General features: G+C 54.0%; 1 protein-coding gene across 14 annotated transcripts in view; it reads right to left on the bottom strand.

The window, feature by feature from the left end:
• DNAH1 (dynein axonemal heavy chain 1) overlaps positions 1 to 22,848 on the bottom strand; it is a 72,983-nt gene that overhangs the window by 18,610 nt on the left and 31,525 nt on the right. For 11 of the 14 annotated variants that reach the window (XR_005653870.1, XR_005653871.1, XM_039867549.1 and 8 more), the window contains 30 exons: positions 22,315 to 22,456; positions 21,558 to 21,713; positions 20,939 to 21,137; positions 20,606 to 20,859; positions 19,800 to 20,012; positions 18,152 to 18,316; positions 17,548 to 17,669; positions 17,286 to 17,391; positions 16,540 to 16,719; positions 15,746 to 15,886; positions 15,018 to 15,181; positions 14,659 to 14,772; positions 13,709 to 13,897; positions 13,316 to 13,421; positions 12,491 to 12,604; positions 11,905 to 12,054; positions 10,374 to 10,460; positions 10,076 to 10,262; positions 9,274 to 9,440; positions 8,999 to 9,153; positions 7,678 to 7,855; positions 6,616 to 6,810; positions 6,407 to 6,526; positions 5,975 to 6,133; positions 5,716 to 5,823; positions 4,841 to 4,981; positions 4,533 to 4,693; positions 3,929 to 4,086; positions 3,398 to 3,571; positions 2,604 to 2,642 (listed from right to left, as the gene is read on the bottom strand). Coding sequence is in view for 12 of the 14 variants with exons in the window: in XM_039867549.1 (XP_039723483.1) it covers positions 2,604 to 2,642; positions 3,398 to 3,571; positions 3,929 to 4,086; positions 4,533 to 4,693; positions 4,841 to 4,981; positions 5,716 to 5,823; positions 5,975 to 6,133; positions 6,407 to 6,526; positions 6,616 to 6,810; positions 7,678 to 7,855; positions 8,999 to 9,153; positions 9,274 to 9,440; positions 10,076 to 10,262; positions 10,374 to 10,460; positions 11,905 to 12,054; positions 12,491 to 12,604; positions 13,316 to 13,421; positions 13,709 to 13,897; positions 14,659 to 14,772; positions 15,018 to 15,181; positions 15,746 to 15,886; positions 16,540 to 16,719; positions 17,286 to 17,391; positions 17,548 to 17,669; positions 18,152 to 18,316; positions 19,800 to 20,012; positions 20,606 to 20,859; positions 20,939 to 21,137; positions 21,558 to 21,713; positions 22,315 to 22,456 (4,544 nt within the window). In the remaining 2 variants the exon portion in view is untranslated. The remainder of the gene's footprint in view (positions 1 to 2,603; positions 2,643 to 3,397; positions 3,572 to 3,928; positions 4,087 to 4,532; positions 4,694 to 4,840; positions 4,982 to 5,715; positions 5,824 to 5,974; positions 6,134 to 6,406; positions 6,527 to 6,615; positions 6,811 to 7,677; positions 7,856 to 8,998; positions 9,154 to 9,273; positions 9,441 to 10,075; positions 10,263 to 10,373; positions 10,461 to 11,904; positions 12,055 to 12,490; positions 12,605 to 13,315; positions 13,422 to 13,708; positions 13,898 to 14,658; positions 14,773 to 15,017; positions 15,182 to 15,745; positions 15,887 to 16,539; positions 16,720 to 17,285; positions 17,392 to 17,547; positions 17,670 to 18,151; positions 18,317 to 19,799; positions 20,013 to 20,605; positions 20,860 to 20,938; positions 21,138 to 21,557; positions 21,714 to 22,314; positions 22,457 to 22,848) is intronic. The other 3 variants (XM_039867543.1, XM_039867546.1, XM_039867548.1) reach the window with 3 other exon arrangements.

Here is a 22,848-nt window from a genome sequence, read left to right on the forward strand (position 1 = left end):
CTCCTCCACCAAGTCTTCCTGATGCCCCCAACCTCAGGGTGAGGAATCCTCTGCTCTGAGCTCCATCTTTTTACATGCTTATTACTGACATAGCCTGTCCCTGTGTTGGGGTGCTGGGATGCATTCATGGAATTGGGGACACTAATGGGGTCAGTGCTGGGTGGGGCCATTACTGCCTTTCCTTATAGGGTTGTGTCCCAGACCTGAAACGTATCAGTTCTGAGGCATGCATGGGGAGGGTCCCATGGTCTACATGGGCTCAGGACTGCACAGTAAACTTAGGGGGCCTGGAGCTCAACCATGACCTTCTGGCTCACCTTGGAGCTGCTGCAATCTCCAGCCTGCCTCTAACATAACCTACTTCCTTATTCTTTGAAAACTATTCAATTCTTTGCTGGGAACTATAATTCTATCAGCAGGAACTTAGGGCAAGGGGAGCCCCAATAAGTGAGAGAATGTAAAGAAGGGGCAGGAGGGTTTCCTGAGCTCCAAAGGGGGCCCTTCCATGCATGCAGGTGTTGTTCCTGGTCCTGGGCCCAGACACTCTTCACCTCAACAAGCAGACATGCTTATGGGGAGGCAGACTATGATAGACCCACAAGTAATGTGGGTAGTAAACAGGTGACATAAAGTGCTGTGGAGAGACTGGCAGCAGGAGAGACTGGGGAGAGCCAGCCAGGGTTGGGGGGATTTGACATAAAGGCCTTACTGAGGAGGGGCATGCAAGCAGAAACCTGAAGAAATAAGGTGCAAGCAGGACCTGAACTGGAGAAAGAATTGCAGAGAGGGGCCTGAGTGGACAAAGGCCTTGGGGTGGGCACACCTGGGGGATTCAGGACTAAAAGGAGGGGGTGAGAGTTGAGAGATGATGAGGAGCTGATGGGGTGACTTTGCTTGCTACTGTTGGGGCTTGGGCGCTTGCCTGCTGGGGGTGGGGTGAGGGGAGAGGGAGAGACAGAGAGAGAGAGAGAAGGAAAAGGAGGGGAAAGGAGGAGAAGAGAGGGGAGATGAGGAAAGGGAAAGGAGAGAAAATGTGGATCTGATTTAATGTTTGAATGGGTCCCTCTGGCTGCAAGTAGAGGACGGATGAACAGAGGACAAATGGATGGATAACAGGAGGTGAAGGAAGAAGCAGGGAGACCAGGGAGGAGGCTGCAGCTACGGCCAGGTGAGTGAGGATGGGTGGTGTCTGGGTGGTGAGCAGCAGCAGTGATTCGGGTGGGTTCTGCAGGGAGAGCCAGTAGGATCTCCTGACAGATGTGGGTGTGAGAGAAAGAGAGGGGTCCGGATGACGCCAAGGCTCTTGTCCTGAGCAACTAGAAGGACAGAGTTGCTTCACCTGAAATGAGACCCATGGGGTGGCAGTGGGTCAGGAACCTGGGTTTGACATGTTCAATCTGAGATGCCCAGTGGACATTCAAGAGGAGTTGTGGGGGCAAGGGTTCAGGAGAGACATCTGGACTGAAGATGAGGACTCGGGTGTTGTCAGCGCTAAGACAGACTTTATCTCCGGGGAGAGCGTGGTTAGAGGGAGAAGGCTAGAGAGCAAACCCCAGTCAATCTGGGAAGGGTGGCTAGGGAAAGGGTGCCCAACCCTGACTGATGGAGAAGCCACCTGCCAGGACAACACTGATGACAGCCAGAGAAGGTGAGGACTGAGAGCTGACCTTTGGCTTGGCCACATGAGGCCACTGGTGACAAGGGAAAGTGGGAGGGGTGGGCTGGTACCAGAAGGAAGAGACAATGCTTTTGAGGAGTTTTGTTATCCAGGCAAGCAGAGAAATGGAGTAATGGTCAGGATGGGTGGGAAGGGGCCAAGAGAGGTGGTTTTGTGTTTTGCTGTTAAGGTGGGAGAAATCAGGACACGTTTGCATGCTGATGTACAGGCCCAGTGGAGGAGGGACTATAGATACTGTGGGTGGGAGGTAGAGCCATGTCCTCAAGCAGAGAATAGGGGATGGGATTCAGGCCTAAAAGGAGGTCTTGGCCTCACTTGAAAGCAGGGAAGTACATTTCCCGAAACAGTAAAGAATACAGGGCCAAGGAAGGCCTGGATGCGGGTATGCAGTGGATGTGGAGGCCTAGAGAGGGTACTGTTTTCTGATGGCCTCTTGTAGCAGAGCGGGGGAAGAAGTTGGGACGTGATGTGGGGACAGAGGTGTGGAGCTGTTGCTAGCTCTGTTGCAATGACTGACAGACCAGCCCTGTATGAGGCTGCCACGAGGGCTGCAGATCACCCCTGGATCTTAGGCTCATGCCCGCTCCTCGGAGAAGCAAGCTCTCTCTTTGGAGCCTCTTATTTTTCAAACAGGGTGAGAGATTGTTGGATTCCCTTATTCATTCATTTAGCTCACATTTACTTGGCTTCTACTATGGGACAGACACTAACTCCCACACTGAAGGACTGATGGCTATAAGAATGGGTGAATGAGCCTAGAAAGACAGTTGGCCCTTGTGCTAACCCAAGGTCCTCACATGAGCCTGAGGACGGTTCACTGTGGCCCCTGGTCACCAGCCTCAGCCACACCCAACGGGAGCCAAGGGCTCACCCTGGAACCCACCCCATCCAGACCCTATCAGGCCCTGCCCAGGGCTGCACTTACGCACAGGATCCCGGTAACTTTTTTCTCCTAGGAGTCCATCTAGAGGGTTGAGGAAGAGACATGGGGCTTGGAGTTAGGTGGGCCCCTGCTGCCCTCCCTGACTGGCTGTGTCCAGCTGGGCAGCTCCTAGAGCAGCCATCGACCCCTACACATCCCTCCTGGAGCACCGTGGCCCCCACCCCTAAGCTGGGCATGTAGATGAGTCTGGCCTATAGCCCCTAGGGGCAGTGCAGAGGAAGGAAGGCCCAATTTACATCGCTCAGTTCACAGGTCAGAGTGTGTGTCAGGTGGGAGGTGGGCTGGTGGGGGAAAACTCCATCCTGGGGTGGACTTTTCCCCAAGCCCCATAGAGGATCAGGGCTACTTTGTCCATTCTATCTTGGTGGCTCTTCCTGAGTTCCAAAAGAAACGTCCTACCAGAGTTTCTGGGCAAGTACTAACAGATATATGGGTACTTATGCAAGTAAATGCATATGTGTACACACGTATACATTATATTCAGCAATCACCACCTGCCAGGCTTCATGCTAGATGCTCTAGGTGCGATGTATTTAACCTTCAGGACTTAGGGTGGCGGGCACTAATATTACTACCCATTTTACAGATGAAGAAACTGAGGCTCAGAGAGGTTCATGAACTTGCCAAAAGTAACATAGCTGAGTAAGGGGTGAAGCCAGGTCAATGGTTCAGCCACTTCACCTTTTCCAGCAGCTACCCAGCTGTTCTTGGTATAGCTTACGTGGCCTGGGCTTCTGCCTTTGCCATGGCCTCCCCCACTGCTATTCAACGCTCACCCATCCAGCTGCCCAGGATGGTGGAGAAGATGCGCTTCTTGCTGACCTCGTCCATCTCAGCAAAGGACAGGTAATTGAAGTGGCGTGTCAGCCGTGGGGTGATGGCATTCCTGCCTCCGCCTGGGGGGCCCATGGCACAGATAAAGTTGATATCCACCAGGTTCTTGAAGGCTCCTGGAATGGGGGTAGGAAGTCAGGAAGGGACCCTGCCCAGGGCTGCAGTATGACTTTCGTGGGCCCTAGGCACTTTTATCTTCATGGGTCTCCTCCTCCATTAAAAAAATATATTACAAATTATAATTTGTAACAGTATTGGTATAAAAACATATTGATATTATACATTAACATTTTTCTTTGAGCTAAATGTTCATTTTCCCCATGATTTTAAAAGAAATTAAAACATTTCTGTAGACCTTCTAAAAGTACCATGGGCTCTAGGCCCTGTGCCTACAGTACCTAATGGAGGAGGCGCCCCGCCCTTTCCAGCACACCCTGCCCATGCCCTGTTGGCCCAGGCCTGCTGGCACGCACCGATGATCTTGCGGTCATACCAGCCACCATGGTCCATCCATTGGCGTAATAGCTCGATAGGCGGCTGGGCACCATATGTCTCCAAGGTTGGCATGTTCAGGTCATCAATGAAGAAGATGAATTTCCGCCCCAGGGGCGGTCCGAACACACCCTTCCGCCTATGTGGAGGGACCATATGAGCCCGGCACCCATGGACACCAGGTCCTCTGGGAATTCAGGGGCAGCCTGTGGGAAGCCCTCACTAACTTCAGCCTCCTCTGAATTGTTGGACCTTTTGCCCCATTGTGAAAGTCTTGGGACATCACACCTGGCTACCCTAATTCTGGGCTCCCTCAAAGTGAGTCTTACCTTCCAGGCATATGGAAAACAGGCACTGCCCAAGTGCCTAGCCCAAGGCAAAAACCCATGGAAGGGTTCCGTAGGAATTCCTGATGGTGAAAGGCTCCAGAATGATCTTCAACAGTCTTTAAGGGAGCCTAGGGTCCCCCGCCCCAAGAGTTTTCTGACAAACCCAGGAGCATAATTTAGTGAGGAGGTGAGACAATAGCTGGTTCAGCCAGGCTTGGGGGACATTGGGGCCTAGGAAGGAACAAGGGGTGCTTGCCTCTTGTCTAGCTTGCTATCGATGAAGTCCTGGGTTTGGTTGGCAGAGGTACGGGCTGAGAAAGTGAGGAAGTGGCTGATGTAGTCCAGCGGCAGGTTCTTCAGGAGCTTGTCAGAGATGGTGAGGGTCTTCCCCGTGCCTGTCGGCCCGATGCACAGCACCTGGGAGAGCAGAGGTCATGCAGGCAGAGCTCTCACGGGGCCCGGCACATAGTAGGAGCTGCCATCCTGTCACTGTGGGAGGCCAGCCAGCCCCTGACCTGGGCCTTGGTGTGGGGTGAGGCAGGGAGTGAGTGGCAGGGCACTCACGGGCTTGTGGTTGGTGAGTAGCATGCCCAGCAGGTAGGACATCTGCATGGTGTCCATGGTGGGCACGATGATGTTGCAGTAGTTTGTGTCTGGCATCATGGTGAATGAAGCTGAGGAGTCCATCCACTTCACCCAGGCAATCTAGAACCACAAGTGGCTCAGGGGTGGGCCCAGAATTCCTCCCCATCCTACCCCTGGCCAAGTACACTAGGAAGTCAAGAAGCTACACTGCTGGGCCTTGGCAAGAAAGCCCAGGTGAGGGGCTGCTTTTGACAGAAATGGAAAGCCCCATGCCCTGCTCTCTGCCTGGCTGTTGGACTCCCAGAACAAACTACCAGAAATGAGGGGTCTCTCCACACACAGCTGCCCATGTGGTGGGCTTCCCTGCACACAACTGCCTCTAGTGGGAGGCTTCCTAGGGACTGGCAGTCCCTGGGTCTCTACATGAAAGAGGTGTTCTGGGAATTGGACAACCCAGAATGCAAAAGTCTTTGCTACTTAGTTTCAGGCTACCTAATAGTGTAGGGGCCAGAATCATGGGTGCTGGCATCACCAGGATGCCCAGAGGCCACCTGGCTTGGCTTCCCCCACCATTCCCATCTGAATTAATCCCTTTACCCACAGCCCTGACCCAGACCTCTCTTGACAGAGAAGCTCACTATGGTCAAACCACAATGTCCTGGTTTGGAAAAAGGCACTATAATCACTGCCCCGTGGGTCCATGAGGGTTCACGAGATGATGCACCTAACTCCAGCCTGAGACCTGTGGCCATCAACATGGCCTCCTGTCAGACGTCATTATTCATCAAGGAGGAAAGCCTCTACTTAGTGGGGCCCCTCTCTGTTCTGTCCCCTTGATGCAGGCCTGCAGTCACCTGCTTGCCTTCCTCCTCTTCGTCCTCATCATCATTGGTACTGCTAATGCCAGCGTCCTCCAGCCTATAATCGAACACCAGCCCCTCCTCTGGGAAGTGCAAGGTCAGCTGTGAGGAACAGAAGGAAAACTAAGTTGTGAGGCCCAGTAGTTTGTGTGGCTACTTTTCCCTGGGTGCCTGGGCCCAGGGGATGGCTCCAGAACATCCAGTATTAGGCACACACATCCCAGACTTTGAAGCCTGGCCTGAGGGCTCTTACCTCTTGTGTCTTCATCCTGATCCTAAGCCAGTGGCTGAAGCCGATGCGGCTGGCAGTGTCCCCTGTGGCGCCCACACTCCAGATCAGGGAGAAGATGAACCAGGGCTCGATCAACTCTGGGATGCGACTAAGCTTTTCAGGGGGAATTTTTTTGAAGCCCTGGGGACAGAGGGGAGAGCATCAGGCTAAGGCAGAAACAGTATTGAGTGGCCTGAGGAAGCCAGTGGGTGGGGGACATCCCTTGGCCTCTGCTGCACAGTTTTGTGTCTATAGCAGAAAGGCTAGGGCATTCCTGTGAGCCAGGTGAGCCGATCCAATTCTCTCTTCCAGGTAGCTGGATTTGAGATTTAGGGCCCAAGGGATTTAGGCAGCCCAGGCAAGGAGAGCAGGGGGCTGGGGAGCAGGGACCCAGCCTTTTCCTCAGAGTCTTACTTCTTTAGGCTGAAAGGGCTTGAAGAAGCAGTCCAGCAGCTTGAGGAGACTCAGGGTCAGGTTGCTGTTGGTCGAGGCAATCACCTCTTTCACGGAGGACCGGACAAAAGCAATGGATTCCTGCAGGGGATGGGCACCCAGATCCTGTGGCTGCTGGCTACAACACCCTACTGCCTGACCCATGCCAGGTGCACTGTGGCCTCACTTACCTCCAGGAAGCTGACAAAGAGGGCCTTTAACTGCTCCTCGCAGGGCTTGAATAAGGCAGGGAGTTTCTTCAGCCAGCAATCAACAAAGGGCATGAGCCCCAGGATGCTGGGTTCTAGGTACACCATGCCACAGCGGGACACTGTGGCTGGTGAGGCCACTGCCAGGTCCTGCACCTCAAACATCATGGTCATCGCCTGGAGCCAAGATGAACTGCATGAGTGGGCCATCTGCCAGCACCCAGGGCCAGGAAAAGGGCTGCAAGGCCATGGGGAGGGGTTGCTCATCCTGTAGCTGTGGGCAGGCATGGGGGCTAGCTGTGAGCCAGGAACAGTGCTGGGGTTGGGGGGAAGCAGGAACCCCTTGGCCCTCAGTTGATAATGTGGCCCTCCCTGGATCCTTAAGGAGGAACATGAGTCAGGAGATTCCTGGGAGTGATCAGGCCAGCCTGGAGTTAGGGTATTTGGGAGTCCCTGGAGCTCTGGGGAAAAGTCTGATGAGGGGTATATGATGTGCTCTATAGTCCCACACCTGTGTACATGAACACAGATTCACATTGACCTCCAGATGTTCTTAGAAGGCTCAAGAGACACCATGAACTGCCCTTATACCCAGGTGATACCTCTCCTTCTCTGATAACTGCCCCTCACACACCAGGCAGTTATACCCAGGGACACCATCTGTCCCTCAGACTTTGGGTACATTGCTAGGATGCTGATACAGACTAAGCCAAGATGGCTGAAAGTGGGCCTGGGAGGCACAAGGCAGCATCAGCTGGGAGCAGTGGGGTGGTGCTGCTGGCCCCGGGCTCAGAGCATCACAGAAGTTGGGTATGCCGAAAAGGGCAGCACTGAGTAGCTTTGCAGGACATGGCTCAGGATTGGGAGCTTGGGCACAGGGAGAGGTGCCAGGAACCAGCTCGTAGGTGGGTTGTGGTAACTGCCTGAGATGCAGCTGTGGCCTGAGAGGGAGGGGTGGAGGGGAACAAGATTTCGCCATCATGGTGTGGCCTCCAGGTCCACCCAGCTGCAGAGGAGAGCAAGTAAGTGGACAAGTGGACGCACCTCTGTGAGCTTGATGATCTCCCCAGAGCTGAGGCACAGCTTCTTATTATCATCTAGCACTGTGTTCATGTTCTCAATCCAGATGGCATCCACCGGCCCATCAAACATGTACCACTTCTTGTTGGTGTCAGAGGCGATGGCCCCCGCCCGGATGAGGGAGGAGAAAATCCCATCTGTCCTGAAGCCAGCAGGGAGGAAAGGGTTGTAGGCACTGGGTAGGCAGGGCGGCAAGCACAGCTGGCTTCGAAGGAAACCTGGCTGCCAGGTTGGCCCTGCTTTGCTTGTTTATTTTGTCAATATCTTCATTCATTTAAAAATTTAATAGGGAAAATAGGATATTTTGGTGTAACATGCTGTAATGAAAATGTGTGCTTATATTCCATCCCTGCTGAATCCCCACTAAAGTTATATTAAAGGAAGATAAAAGATGATATCCCAAGAAGAAAAAGGAAGTAAAAGAGGAAGCAACAGCAGAAATGGAGGTCCACAAAGTTTTGGAAGATGGAAAGAGATGGAGGAGGAAATGACTGGGCAGAGAAAGCAGGGCATGGGTTATGAGATATACCTAGTTCCTCCTGGAAAGCTCAGATTTCAGAGGCACCAAGTGTCAGGGAAGGGGCGGCTAGGGAGACATTTTTCTGGTCTGATCCCAGGCCCCCCCAGCTACCCACAAAGGAGCCTGGAGTGGGTGTGGATGAGACTCTTCACCAGAAATGGGGGAAGAAGGAAAGATGGATGGAAAGATGGATGACTCCCCGTCCAGTACTCATCTCCACTGGGTTCCCAGAACACTAGAGCCAATCAGACACCCCCAGCAGGAGACTGGAGGCTTTTCTGGTAGATACAAAATCACCCCAGAGAAAAGACCCTCAGGTGCTGACATTTGGAGGCTCTCAACCCAGTTGTCATCCCAGCTCAGTGCACTTCCCCTAAAGTACATGTTTCAGCCTGGGGGCAGAGGCCCTGAGAGGGACCAGCAGCCTCTCTTGGGGCAATGACAGAAGTTAATATTTACTGAGCACTTGGTATGTGCCACAATATCCAGGCAACTTCCATGTGTTAAGCTCATTTTCTCCTTACCATAATAATGGTGCCACTACTATCCCCACTTTGTAGATGGTGGGACCAAGGTGTGGGAGGTAAGAAAGGTCACTAAGTCAGGCAGGAAGTATAGTGGTGGGAAGAGTCCCAGCCTCTGGGCTCCAGAGCCTGAGCTCTAGTCCTTCCACTGGGCTAAGGGAAGGAGAGAGGGTCCATGGCCCACAGCTAACAGAGATATGGGAGCAGGGCCATAACTAGAGAAGGATCAGGGGCCACTCACCACTCATGGGTGAGCAGATCAAACTCCCCATACAGCTGGCCCATCGTGATGGACTTGGGGTTGAGCACATAGTAGCTGACGGCCTCGTACACACCGCCACTGATGGACGGCTGCCCTTTCAGTGATGTCATGGCAGCTGCCAGGACTCTGTAACACTGGGGAGACGGGCACCCAAGAGTGAGTCTCCTGGCCCCTTAGAGAGCAGAGCTGGAGTGGGCTGTGGGACCCAGGTGGCAGGAGGGTTATTCTAGAGGCCAAGAGGTGCAAACAGGTACCAAGATCCCCACTGAGGCTGCACTGCCCCTGGGCCCACTGTCTGGCACTGGGCTGCCCGGCTTGGCTGCACGTACACTGCTCTTGCCGGAGCCAGTGGGCCCAACGAGCATGAGGCCGTGCCGTACCACTGTGGTCTCGTAGAGCTGGATGCACTTGGTCAAGAAGCCTGGGGAAACATGGCAGGGGGAGCCCAGGGGTTAGAACATGGGCTTGGGTCCTGTCTCCTCCACTAGCTTTCTGTGGTTATCTCATCCCCTGAGCCTTTATTTCCTCATCTGTAAGATGAGGCCACGTAGTCCTCATGGGCACTGAGAGGTGAAGTCCTAAGCACAGGGTAGGAACTCTCTGCTAATGGCCAGCCATGGTTTCCATGGGGACTACTACTCCCTAACATCCATTGGTTGGGTGGCAGAACACATGGGCCTGCTCAGTGTCAGCTGTGACAGGCCCACAATCAACTCCAGCTCCAAAGCTACCACCCAGCTTGCTGGGGACACCACCCTGAGTAAGTGCTGGACAATACAAGGCGAAATCCCAGGGACGAAGTCTGAGGGTCAGTCAAGAGCTTTGATTGATCAAGACCAGGGCTATATGGTTCTAGTAGAGACAGGGCGGGGGAAACCTGCCCTGCCCAGTGGACTACTTGACAGAGAGCTCCAGTCTGCAACACACTTGGCCAGGCATGAGGACCCCTGAGGCTGGACTGCCTGTCTCTGTTCCCCTGCTCTGGGTCTCAGGGTGGCCAAAGCCAGCCCTTCCTCGGACACCCACATGAGTGTGGGGCAGGGGCCAGGGGCTCACCATCCACGTCCTTGAGGTTGTTCTTCTCACAAGTCTTACGAATGGCCTTGTCCAGGATGCCGTAGTCAATGTTCTCCTCTTTGATAGTGGGGAACAGGTCAGATACGATCCCAGAGAAGAGCTTGAGGTCCTCCTGCAGGAACTTGGGCACATTCACATCGCGGATGGCCCGGAGGCAGATCAGCTCCTGCAGTAGAAGCCAAAGGAGCCTTCAGGTGGCCCAGGCCAGATGCCCCTTCAGCTGCTCCAGAGTCCTCCTGGAGCTCTGCTCCCAGGTGCCCCTCTGGATGGCACTCACCTCATCCATGCTGGGGTTTTCTCGCTTGAGGTTCCCAGCAGCAGAGATCACAGTCTTCACAGCTCTCATCCCAAAGTCATAGTGATCCTGTTGCCACCGTACAGGTGGAAGGGTGAGTGGGCACTGCCCCTCTCGGGGCTTCTGCCTAGAACATTCTGCCTCCCACCTGGTACCTGACCCATCGCCCAGCTCTCAGCTAATACGTTACTTCCCCTGTAGGCTGTCTATGACCACCTGCACGCCCCAGCCTGGGCTGGGTGCCCTCCTTTGGACACCATCTGCCACCCTCTACTTCATCATCCCAGCAGCCCTCTCCTTTTACTGGGTTACTCATTCTGTGTCCCCTGCTTGACTCTTGGCCCCTAAGGTTGCGGACTACCTTGGTCACAGCTAAATCCCTGCAGTCCCAGCATGGCATCCAGGGCAGGGAGGTACTTAAACTTTGCTCCAAAGTGAATGAAGGAGTTTCCCATCTGTGCCATCAATCAGTTGGCCTCAATGGCCTTTGAGCTTCCTTCTAAGCTTCTCTCATAGCATCTCTCTAGACCCACCCTTTCAGCTACACTGCCATGGCTTTTCCTGTTGCTGCCGTTGCTTCTGTTTCTCTCCATTACATAGGTGTGTTGGGAATAGTTAAATTTATCATATCGCGCCATGGTGTCAGACAACGAGACCAACACAGTTCCCAGAAATCTTAGACTTGGACAAAGAAACTGGGCTTAGACTTTAGGTCATTGCCATTTGAGAAGGGACAAGGGCATATTCAGAACCATGTGGGGATAGATGCTCTAACGAAGGAGGAGCATTTTTGAAAATGAATGGTTAGAAGGAAGGGTGTGATGAGGTGTTGGCACCCAGGGTGGCACTGTGGTGGACAGCTATGGTTTTTGCCAGTAATAGACTGGCTTTGGTGTACTACACCTAGTCATAGGCAGTATGGTTTCCCCCTGGGCACAGTGATCAGTGTTCATGCATATGCGGGTCGCCCGGAAAGGGCCCATTAGGGTGACATCAGGGATTTTTCTTGAAACTATTAGGAAAGAGAAACTAAGCTGGTAGCCTGTGAGCCCAGATAGAGCTGCTGTTGCAAAGGGGGAACCTGACCGAGAACAGAGACAAACAAGAAAGCTCATCCACCAGTGCTGGGGCCTGGACCAGCCACATCTACCCCCGGAACCTGGGCTCAGTATGCTGAATGAAAGGCCCATGGTGTTGGGAGGCTTGGGTAGGGGGCCGGCTATCCCACTTTGTTCTCATGAGACCCAGGTGCACTTGATCCACAGCCTTGGATTGTGTAGCTCTTGGTCACCTAATGGTTGACCCTCCCTTGTACCTGAACTAACCCAGGTGGGCATCTGTTCCTGGCTCCTCCTTCAGCTCCCCTGTGCACTGCATGAGCTTTCAGTCTCTTAGCTGCTTAGGACTTCAATGTCCTCAGCTGAGAAATGGAGATGTAATTCCTATCTCATGGCGTTGCTGGGAGTAGGCAGCGGCTCTCAGACTCTGAAACCTGGTTAGGGCAGGGCCTCACCTGGGAGCTGAGCTGCTCAGAGGACAGCTTGAAGGTGGTTGTGATCTTCTTGGCTAGCACACTGGCCTCGTTGAAGCCAAAAGAGTAGAGGGAGATCTCAGCTATCATGGCGTAATCCGGAACCATCATGGCCACGGGCCGGAAGAGCGCCTGGGGTCCATGGTGTACATGTGAACTGAGAAACAGACCTCCCCTCCAGAGTGTCACCTGCCCTCTGGACTGTCTGGTCCTCAGGAGGCAGCTTCACTGCCCTCCTCCCCTAGTGATGCTTAGATTCTCTTCTGCAGCACACCTGCCATAGCTGAGGCTTACACTCTCTTGTGGCTAGACCACTCTGCCTGTTAGAAACTGGTCCTTTGTGTTGACCTGAACTTGACCCCTGACTTCTCCCAAACCCAGGGACAAGACTGGGGCCTCCTCTCTATGTCTGGGGGTAATGCCTTAGGATCCCTGGGCAGGAGGGCTTCCATGGGGAATCACAGTCTCTGATGTCTAGCAGTTGTGTGCCTTGCATAAATGCTTTAGGCCCAGGCCACAGCTCCAGTGCCTCCCAGTGCCCTGGGTGGCCTCCCGGGACTGAACTTACCTTCAGGTTATCGGGCAGCTCTGTGCGGCCAGCGTACCCTGGGTTCATGGTGATAAACACTGCACAGGATGGCACGAGTGGGATCTCGATACCCTCAAACATGAATCGTTCCACCTACGGGGGGAAGGGGTGGATTCACCTGCTCCTCCTCTGCTTGGGCCCCCTCGTCACCTGTTGATGCCCCTGTCCCGGCTATAGCTGGTCAGCCCAGACTGGACCCCTGATCATGAGCTTGCTCTTCTCTCAGGATCTGGTCTAAGATCTCCAGTCCCAGTGGATACCTGTCACCTTCCAGGTCCCAGCTACCTGAGGTCTTCACAAATCTCCTATCTACTACTCTTTCCACCCTCAACTCCTGCCACTGATTCTCCTCAGACTTGGGCAAGCTCAGCTCTGACTCGGAGCCAGGGCCCTACTGGGGTTGGGTTGTGGCATCTGCCAGCCTCCCAGCCCTTGTCTCCAGGAGAAAACCACTGGCCACTCTGAACAAGGCTAGAAGAAGGACAGCTGGCTAGGGCTTTCCCTAAGGTCAGGAAGTGGGAAGGACTCCTTCATCCACAGCAGCATGGCTGGGAACTGTCACCAGAGTGCGGTAGGGATGTGGAGCTCCCTGACTGGCTATTTAAGCTCCCCAGGGACAGCTCTGCAAGAGGGGAGAGGGAAGTACCCAGTTCCCCATGAGATGAGAGAGGCTGGAACCAGGGCAGGCAGAGTGCCTGGCTTCTCATCCCGCAGGTTGGGGAGCCACATGGTGGTGTGGGTGTGGCAGATACAGATGAAGTGCTGAGGTGGTTACTTGGGGAGGTATGGAGGGAGATGGCTCACCCGCTGTTGCTGTGCCTTCTGGATGGTGGTGATCTGCTGTGCCACCACAGACAGCACCTCAATATCGATGCGATTAAACTCATCAAAGCAGGCCCAGGCCCCAGAGCTAAGTGAAGTGAAAACGTTAGTGGGGATAGGAGTTCAGAACCCACGTGGCACCTCCAAGAACCCCTCTGACTCCACTGGGGAGGAAGCCATCAATGGTGATCTCTGTCAGCTCAGCCAAAACCCACCACCTGCCATCCCTCCCCAGCACCCAGAAGGGCTGAGGCCTTTGACTCCTGTTATCCCATCCTGTCCCCTCCATCATCTTGTAAAGCTCCTCTTGGCAGTGTCTCCAGCAGAGCTTAGCCTTCCTGCCCCGTCCTGTGCCATCCTCACATCCAGCCTTACCTGGCCAGGCCCTTGAAGAATTTTCCCATGGCCATGAAGTCAAGCTGGTCGGAGCAGTTGAACACAACGGTTTGGATGGCCAAAGCTTTGCCCAGGTCTTTGGTGGTCTCAGTTTTCCCTGTGCCAGCTGGGCCAGCTGGGGCTCCCCCAAACTTGAGATGTAAGGCCCCAGTCAGGGTCAGGTAGCACCTGCAGGAGTGGGAGGAGGAGCGTATGAGCTACGCTCCTTTCTCAGGATTCCCACAGACACAGGGAGAGAGAGCATCCCCTTATAGGGCCCCATGGATGGGGAGCTCTTGCTCCTCCTTCTTCTCAAGGCCCCAGGTGTGCCCTGCCCTGGTTACTGGGGTCAGGACTGCAGCCCTTGACCACTTTCCCAGTGCTTCCCCACCCTACCCCATGGCCCTGCAGAGCCTTGCTCAGAAACCCACTGGGAAGGCTGACCTGTGGCCACGCTTTACTTCCCTTAGTCAAAGCCTAACTCGAAATTCCAGCTGTGACTAAATACTATTGGCAAGAGGAAGCAACTGATTGCTTTAGAAGAGAATTGTTCACTTTATAAAGAAACTTGCCCATTATTTCTCTCAAGATCAATTCTCCTGGCATGTTGGAAGCATAATTTAACTGATAAAAATAGTAAAGTTCACACCCATTAGATGCTCACTGACCTATGAGCTTTACATATCAGCTCATGAAATTCTCATAACCACTCTGAGGAAGCCACAGAGAAAACTGAGGCACAAAGGGATTGAGTCGACTGTTCAAGGTCACTCAGCCTCTGATGGGCAGAGCCAGTTTTAAACCTGAAGCCCGTGTTCCTATCCCTGCAGTGCTCTGATGGACTGGCTTATCAGGGACTGGCTGTGCCTTTCTGTCCCTGTACTTCTGGACCAGCCAGAGCTGGGGGAAGGGTCCAGTGTGGGAAGGCATATGGGGAAAGAATCTCTCACCTGTCAGTGAGGGGAGTGATCACCAGCCTTCCGCTATTGCCTAGGTACTCGTAGCCATAGATGAACTCGGCATTCATGGCTCGGATGTACAGGTTGTTATTTGTCCAGTAGTACCTGGCATTGCAGGGAGATGAGTTCTCAGGTCATGGGATCACAGGCTACCAGGCAGGGTATATGGTCAAAGAGAAGTGGTTCTTTTGGGGAATTAGGGCATCAGGCACCCCTGCTCAGCTTGTCCCAGGGCCTCAAGGGCCAGATGGGATAAGCTTATTGTTCACTGACTCTCCACCCTCCCCTGCCCCCACATGCAACTGCTCTGGCCTTGGGGGTGGCTAGGCCAGGGACCCCTGCTTCCTCACCTCAGCTGTGAGATCCACTCGAAGTCATTCACACTGACCACGTTTTCCTGGATCAGCTTGCCCACCACATCCTTGGCATGGACCTCAATGACGATTAGTGCTGACAGCACGGCCCGCTGCATGCGGGTCAGCTTCCCCCGCACCAGGGCCACCAGGTCACTGAGCTGCAGGAGTGGGGAGACACTGTTAGGTGCAGTCACACTGGGGGTAGGCTCTCCTTTGCACAGAGGGTGGGCTTCTTCCAGGAACAACACTTCTATTCTGCAGGCTTCTGATGGTCTGGGATAGGAGGAGCACAGGGGGGCATTGGTCACATGAAAAGTCTGGCAGGGAAATAAATAAAAATGGAAGTATGTACATGGCATCTATCTCCCTGTAGAGTGTCACCTGAGCCGTCAATAGCCACTGGTAGAACCTGGTGAGGAGCTCAAGGAAGGAGTGTGGTCAGGAACTGGTGCACAGAGCAAGGAGAGCCTGTGGGATGCTGCAGGATATGGCTCCCTGGGAGAAGGGCACCTGCCTGGCGCAGAGCTCTCCTTAGACCCCCAGTCCCTCCCACTGGGGGCTGATCATGAGTCACTCATCTCTGGGGTGTCTGACCATCTGTTCTTTGGATCCAACCCCAGGTCTCTTGCAGGCTCATCACAGGAAAAAGCTCCTGGAAGGACTGGGCTCTCCCGGGTATGGGGTGTGTTTGGGGAGCAAATGATGACCCCCTTGACTCCCACCTGTTGGGCAAGCTGGGGGAACAGCTGGTTACTGAGATTGCTAGCCTCCAAGGCCTCTGCCACTTCCATGGTCCAGTAGGTCTGGCACCCAGCGATGGTCACCTGGCCAGGCCAGTTCAGAACCCATTGAGTCCTGGGCATCTGGGGAGATAACACAGTGAGAGCTGACCCAGGCAGCTGCCAGTCCTGACCCTACACTCTTTTTTCTTTAAATGTCATCTGTGCTTCAGCCTTTCAAACTCTGGATTCAAATTGTTAATCTCACTTCAAAAGTAGAAAAGCCATTAAGCTTTGGGCCTCTCAGGGGTGGGCAAATCACCACTTCCTCAGCAGAGGAGACCCTGAAGTAGAGGGGTGGGAGTGCAAGACTTGGGGGACCCATAACCCCGGGTTCAAACCCTGGCTCTGCCACCTGCGAATCACATGCCTTTGGGCAGAAAAGATCTCTGAACTGACTTTGTAGGATAAAGCTTAACTCCAGCTCAGCAGCTGGCTGTGGGGCTGGGAGAGGTAGTATGGATGAAGTCCCAACCAAGGCCTGGCACACAGTCAATGCTTGAAACATAACAATAGTGACTGAGGGTTATTAGGAACAAGTCTCATTTTCTGGAGAGTGTTTTCAGATTCCTCCCTGAGCAGGCTGCAAGGACCCCAGCACCCAGAAGCCCTTGGCTGACAGAACAGCAGCAGTGAAGGCTATAACCTGATGATGAGGCAGGCAGGCAGCCAACAAAGGAGCAAACAGAAGGATAAGCAGGCTTGGAGGCTGTGCTGGGGTAAGAGGCATGGCTTACCAGGGGATAGGCCTTGATGGCCCTCTCAATGATGTCCCGCACACTGGTCTTCATGCTGCGTTCTACCTCCCGCAGCCAGTCTTCCACATTGCTGGATGGGTAGATAGAGAAGGACAACTGCACCTCCTCACCCTCTGCCGAGTACATGTGTGTGATCTCGAGGTCCTCCTGGAACAGCAGCTATGGGAGAGGCAGGTGAGAGAGGGGGTTACCCCGGGGCGGCGGGGAGGCGGCCCAAAGGCCCTACCTACCACAGCCCCAGGGCTGACTCACCTGTGTCTTTCACCTTCAGAAGAGAGCTTCACCTCAGGGTGCCTCACCTGAGCATCTATCTGAGCTGAGCCTTCCCTGACAGTGTCAGGGAAGGAGGCAAACCCTGCCTGTGAGTACCCCAGCCTGCTTGGGCCCGTGCAGCCTCCCTTGTAGGCAAGGATGAGGATGAGGAGAGTCAGAAGCCTTTGGCCTCATGGATTTCTCTACCCAGCCAGCACCTCAGTATATTGGGGGAACAGTGGTCCCCTGGATGAGCTGGGAGCCAAGGGCCCCCCAGCTCTGAGCTGGGGGTTCTGCAGCTGACCTTCCTCCCATAGACCCCAGGTGTATCTCCGAGGGCCAGGAATCTCATTCGCCACCTCGTTTCCTGCTAAAAGGACTTTGGGCAAGAGAAGAACTGTTCTCCTTGGAAAGGAGTCCCAGTGCTCCTGGCCCTGAGACCCAAGCCCTGAGCCCCAGACCCAATCACCCACCCGGGCGATGTTCTCGAAACACTTGCGCAGGTGGGGCTGCACGGCAGTGGGGTCCTTTGTCTGGGACAGGATCTCAAGCAGTTCATCATCTGACAGGAAGTAGAATCTGGAGAACAGGGGTAAGGGAATGGGTCATGTGGCTCTGAGGTCCTAGCTGCCCCAGGATCGCTGACACCCTGTGCCTCAGCCTGGGCAAGGTACTTGATGCTCCAGCTTTGTGGGGAGGCACTGACAAGAGTGGGCATGGGCTGGTGCTGCTCACCTGGGGAAGGCGCTCCGTTTTGTCTCCAAGTACTCGCTGAGACCCTTCTGCACCATGTCCAGCAGCTTGTTGCAGTCCCGCAGGCTGTCCAGCAGCTTCTGGTCAGGGCACACGTTGATCACCTGCATGTCCCAGGCCAGAGAGAAACTGGAAGTGAGCATGGTCCAGCTGGGAGGCAGCAAAGCTCAGAGAGCACCCACACTGGCCAGAGACCCACAGTGGGGCCTGGGAAGGAACAGGGGCAAGAAAATGGCCCTGAGCCAGGGGTTGCAACCCTTACCCATCAGTCCCCACAGAAAAAAATCTACGGTCAAAAAAATTAGGGTTAAACAAAGCTAAGTGGTTTGATTTGCTGCAAGATTTATCAGGGCCTTTAAAATGCTAATGTGGACTGCAAATTTCTAAGAGGAGAATCATCAACTGGTTGTGTTTCTGAGAAGCATGACTGGGGAGCCCACTCAGGAGTCACAGACCAAGACCAAAGCCTTGGACTTGTCCTCCAATCTTTCTTGTTCAGGGAGAAATGAGACCAGGTAGCTCCCAACAAGGTGACCAGGACCCTTAGTGGTTTCAGCTGCCCCAACCCATCCCTGTGTGAGCTCGCCTCCCGATTCTCGTAGGCATTCTTCATGATCTTCCTCCAGATCCGTTCCATTGTCTGGTAGCGCTTGCTCTCCACGGGCAACTGCCGGGTGATGTCCTCAGAGCTGAAAATGGGCTCCAGGTAGAGCCAGGCCCTCTGACAGTTCAGCCACTCCTCTAGCACCTCCTGGGCAAGGCATGAACTGTTAGGGCCCAGAGTCCAAGTTGGGTGCTGTCCCCCATGACCTGGACATTTCACCCCACCAGAGTGCTGGGCACAGCACTGGCCACCAATGCCAGTGTCTGTGGGGGAAATTTCTAGATACACTGTCAGCCACAGTACTTCAGGGAACAAAGAGGCTGCATGGATGTCTGTTCTCCAGAAAAATCCCAAGTTCCCCATGGGACATCTGAGCCTCCAGTAGAGCCAGGAGAGCAAATGTTCCCTTTGAAGAAATGGCACTCAAACCAGCAAACCCTGAAGTAACAGAAGAAAGAAATCCAGTGCATGGAAGACCAAACCAGCCTCCTTGCCTGGCAGGACTTTTGGGTCTATGACCCCAGGATTCTCTGAGGTATATCGAGACTTGAGCTTGAAATCTCTAAAAGACTCTCTGAAACATTGGTCCAAGAGAGACATCTTCAAAACAGTCTCCAAATTCTGTCTCCAAATTCCCTTTTCAAAATTTATCTCTTGTCTTTTCCCCTCAATGCAAACTTATTTATTCATTCTCTTCCTTATGAGATGTGTGCCACTGCCAGCTCTGTGCCAGGCGTGGACCAGGCCCATGAGGGCACCAGGAGAAACAGAGGGGAACAAGATGCGGTCCCTGCCCACGAGGAGCGTACAGTCCACTAAACAGCCAGTTCCTCCTCTGAATCACCAGGGGCCTGGCATGAGTGAGAGACTCTGCAAGAGGCACCGACCATGGTAACACCTGGCAGGCTGTGTGAGGAAATCAGTGAGGGATGCTTGATGGTGAGTCTTTGAAATGGAAGGTGGGGATGGAACTCCAGGTAGAGAGGACAGTGTGAGCAAAAGAGGGACAATGCTGACCAGCTCAGGCATATCTGGGTCATCCAGGAAGCACAGAGACAATCCCTCTTTACTTGGTTTCTGGCCTTCACTGGAGGTTTCTGAACATCTCCCAGGAAGGTCCCAGGGAAGGGGCTGTCAGAATCACACTGGTAGGCCTTAAGGCTCTGCAGACAGCCCCTGCCTCTGGCCTTGAAAGCCCTGAAGAGGGGCAGTCCCCAGTGTCCTGGGACCCTCACTCCAAGTATGCTCCAAATGAGACAGGAATGAGACCCAGGGCAGAGTGGGAGAGAGCATCGAGGAACCTCAGGACCTTGTGGTGTCAAGCCCAGAACGTTCCAAGACTTGAGGTACTAGTTGTCCCAAGCCCAGTCCTTGGGAGGTCTGGCGGCAGCTTTCATTCCTCTCCTCAGCCACAGCTCCTGACTAAACACTGGTCCACCCCCATGTCCTGAACTGCCTCCTGGAGGAGCCCCATTCTTTGCTGAATGAGGGGCCTATCAGAGTCAGGAGCTGTGCAAACCTGGGCAAGGCACTGCATCGCTTGAGCCACCTCAGACATCATAAAGAGCCACCTATGGGATACGGGGCTATGAGGGTGGGGAGGAGTAAGGGACTCCCACGGAGGGTCCACCTGGGTCAGCTTCAATTTGTTCTCCCAGGAGTAAATGCGTTGCTCAAACGGCTTCTTGTAGGGTGAGAAGGACATGCTCTGGGTCATGACGATGTGGTCATCGAGCAGCTGTGAAGCCTCGTCTGGGCTCTTGAGGATGTAGGTCTCTGTCTCCTTGTAGGGCAGCACGTTGAACAGGATGGCTGACCACTCCTTCTCCATCTTGTCCAGTGCCTGGGGTTGGGGACAAGTCAGGCTGGACCCTGGGAAGGGGCTGGCCTGCATGCTGTCTGACCAGCACTGGGCAGGGATGAACAGACTCTGCCTGGCCATGATCTTTACTTGAGCCCTCTGGCAAATACTCTCTGTTTATCTGGTCAACAAATCCCCCATGGGCCCTCATCTGAATTCATGGCTGACTGGCTCTACACATCGTTGCATGTGTACCATATGCATGTACATATGTGTTGGGAGGGAGCTAAGGTGCTGGTTAGGAGCTCTGGTCTCAGTTATAGCTCTTAGTGGCTATGCCACCCTGGCCAGTCGCTGAACCTCTCTGAACCTTAATTTATTCACCTGTTAAAAAAGAGGAATACTATCTGCTCTTTCCTGGAAGAAGAAGTAACTCCGGAGGAGTAACTGAGTAATAACAGGGATGGTGGACACTGAGCCAAGCATTTCACGTACATTATTAATTTACTTAACAGAATGCACCCCAACCCCTGGATCTGGTGAATGACCCCAGGGATGGGGCCCAGTACCACCATACTCCCAAGTGGCTGGCAGGGCCTGGGTGGGGCAGGGTGGGCCTGTTGGTGGCTGCCCACCTGTTCAATGGCATACTCCTTGCCGGCCACCTCGGCCACCTTGCTGATACTCTCAATGTGGTCCTGTAGGTTCATCTCGAGGCAGCGGGCAAACGTCAGGTTGGCTTTGGGTTTGATATTAATGTTGATCTCACTGGACAGCTGCTCCCAGTGTCGGTTCCGCATGCCAGGGTTGCGCAGTCCCTGGATCAGTGGGATGTACGGCTTGAACTCCTCAATGCGGGCCCGGATGTCCAAGGCTACTTCCTGGCAAGCTGCCGGGCAGGGCAGGTGGGTGTGAGAGGCAGCTAGCACAAGCAGGGAAGCAGGAGATAGGCTGGCTTGGCCACCTACCTGGGATGTCCTTGAACTGCTTCACACACTTGTGCATAGTCTTAAAGGACTCAATGACATTCTTTTCCAGCTGCTCAGCATCGATGGCTGACAGGGGGTCATTCATCCAGCTCTCGGACCAGCGCAGCCAGTCAGATGCTGTGGTCCAGAGGTCCAAGTAAGGCTGGAACTCCTTCACCATCCTGGAGAGCTTCTCGTACTGCAGGGGAAGATGAGCTGGATCTGCCTCAGGATGCTCCCAAGTCTCTCTCTATACTATTCCTTCTAGGGCTAGGTCTTCTCCCTCTCCTTGTTCCTGGTTGCTGTCCCTGATCCTATCCCAGTGGACTTGGGCCTGGCCTCTCTTCCTCCTGTCTCCCACAGGCTCTGGGCTCTGAGTGGCTGAGCAAAGCCTGCAATGACCCTCAGGCCTCCTGCCTGGCTCCAGCTAGCCTCCTTGCCTTCAGGGCCAGGGGTGGGTTATCTCTTCTCTGTAGCCTGCTTAGCAGTGCCTCCCAAATGCCGGGGCCCTGCCACCTGGAAGCTGGGTTCTACTACAGATGCCATGTGGCCAAAAATGCCATGGGCTCTTCCTTAAATCCTGTTAAGTTAGGGGATGGCGTGCCCACAGGAGGCCTACATTGGTGATGGGCAAGTTGAAGATACGTTCGCGGTTGTTGTAGAGTATGGCCAGCTGCTGGCAGTCCTTCAGCTGCTTCTTGACCCGCCGTACCTCATTGGCAATCTCATGTGCTCGGGAAATCTCCACGTGGGTAGAAAAGCCAGCTACCACCAGCTATGGGCCAAAGAGCAAGGAGTTAGAGGCCTCTGTGGCCTTACCCGTGTCCACATGTCCCCCCACACACCCAGGGAGCTCGAAGTCCCTGGGTATTAGCATTTCCCAGTTCTGAGGGCACTTTCTTCTCTGGGAGTGAGCAAGTTCCTGGTCCATCACAGGGCAGCTGACTACCCTGTGGTAACATAACAAGCTCAGAGGGAGACCCAGTTCCCTGAACACTGTGCCCATGGGAGTGAGCAAGTTCCTGGTCCATCACAGGGCAGCTGACTACCCTGTGGTAACATAACAAGCTCAGAGGGAGACCCAGTTCCCTGAACACTGTGCCCATTGCCCACTGGGGCATGGAGGATACAATAGGAGAGTTGGAGCTCTTTGCTACTCTGAATTCTTCTGGAGCTTGCTGCTCAAACACCCTTCTGGCCTTTCAGTGCATTCTTTTAGCCATTTGTTTATCTATGAATCTGTCCATCAAACATTGACATAGCAACTCCTGAATGCAAGAAGTGAGGCCTAGTCCTGGAGAACTGTGTGTGTGTGTGTGTGTGTGTGTGTTTGTGAGGTGGGAGACAGTCCCAGCAGAGCCTCAGCCAAGCCTTACTTGTAGCCCTTCCAGCTTCTCCTGGAAGTTGTTCTGATCCATGATCTGGATTTTGCGGAATTTCTCCTCATCTTCTAAATGCTGCTGCCGCACCATCTCTATCTGTCCAAGGATCTTAGAAGGCCAGTAGCTGGCAGCCCATCTGGTGGGACAGGGATGAGGATTTGGAGGAATGTCACATTGAAAATCATGGGTGGGCAGGCCAGGCAGGGGCACCCAGGGTGAAGGGGAGAATGAAGGATCCAGGTGGCAGCTGGATCCAGCCAAGGTTAGACAACTGGGAAAATGAAGTGAGCTGGGAGGCAACCACTTCTTATGGTGTGGGCCTGCCTGGCAAGGGAGGCAGTCCCTGCCCTAGGATTGTGGTCTGGGAGCTATGGTCAATACCCAGGGAGATGCAGATCTAATGTGCCCAGTGCAGTGAAAGGGCAAGGGAGAAAATGGTGTTAGAAATGAGAGGAGTGATTCTGAGGCAAATTGACAGCCTCTAGTCTGCATTTTCCTGGTGACCAACCAGGGCCGACAGGCCAGCTT

Source organism: Pteropus medius, unplaced genomic scaffold (genome assembly GCF_902729225.1).
Source record: "Pteropus medius unplaced genomic scaffold, Ma_sr-lr_union100, whole genome shotgun sequence".
Lineage (NCBI taxonomy): Eukaryota > Metazoa > Chordata > Mammalia > Chiroptera > Pteropodidae > Pteropus > Pteropus medius.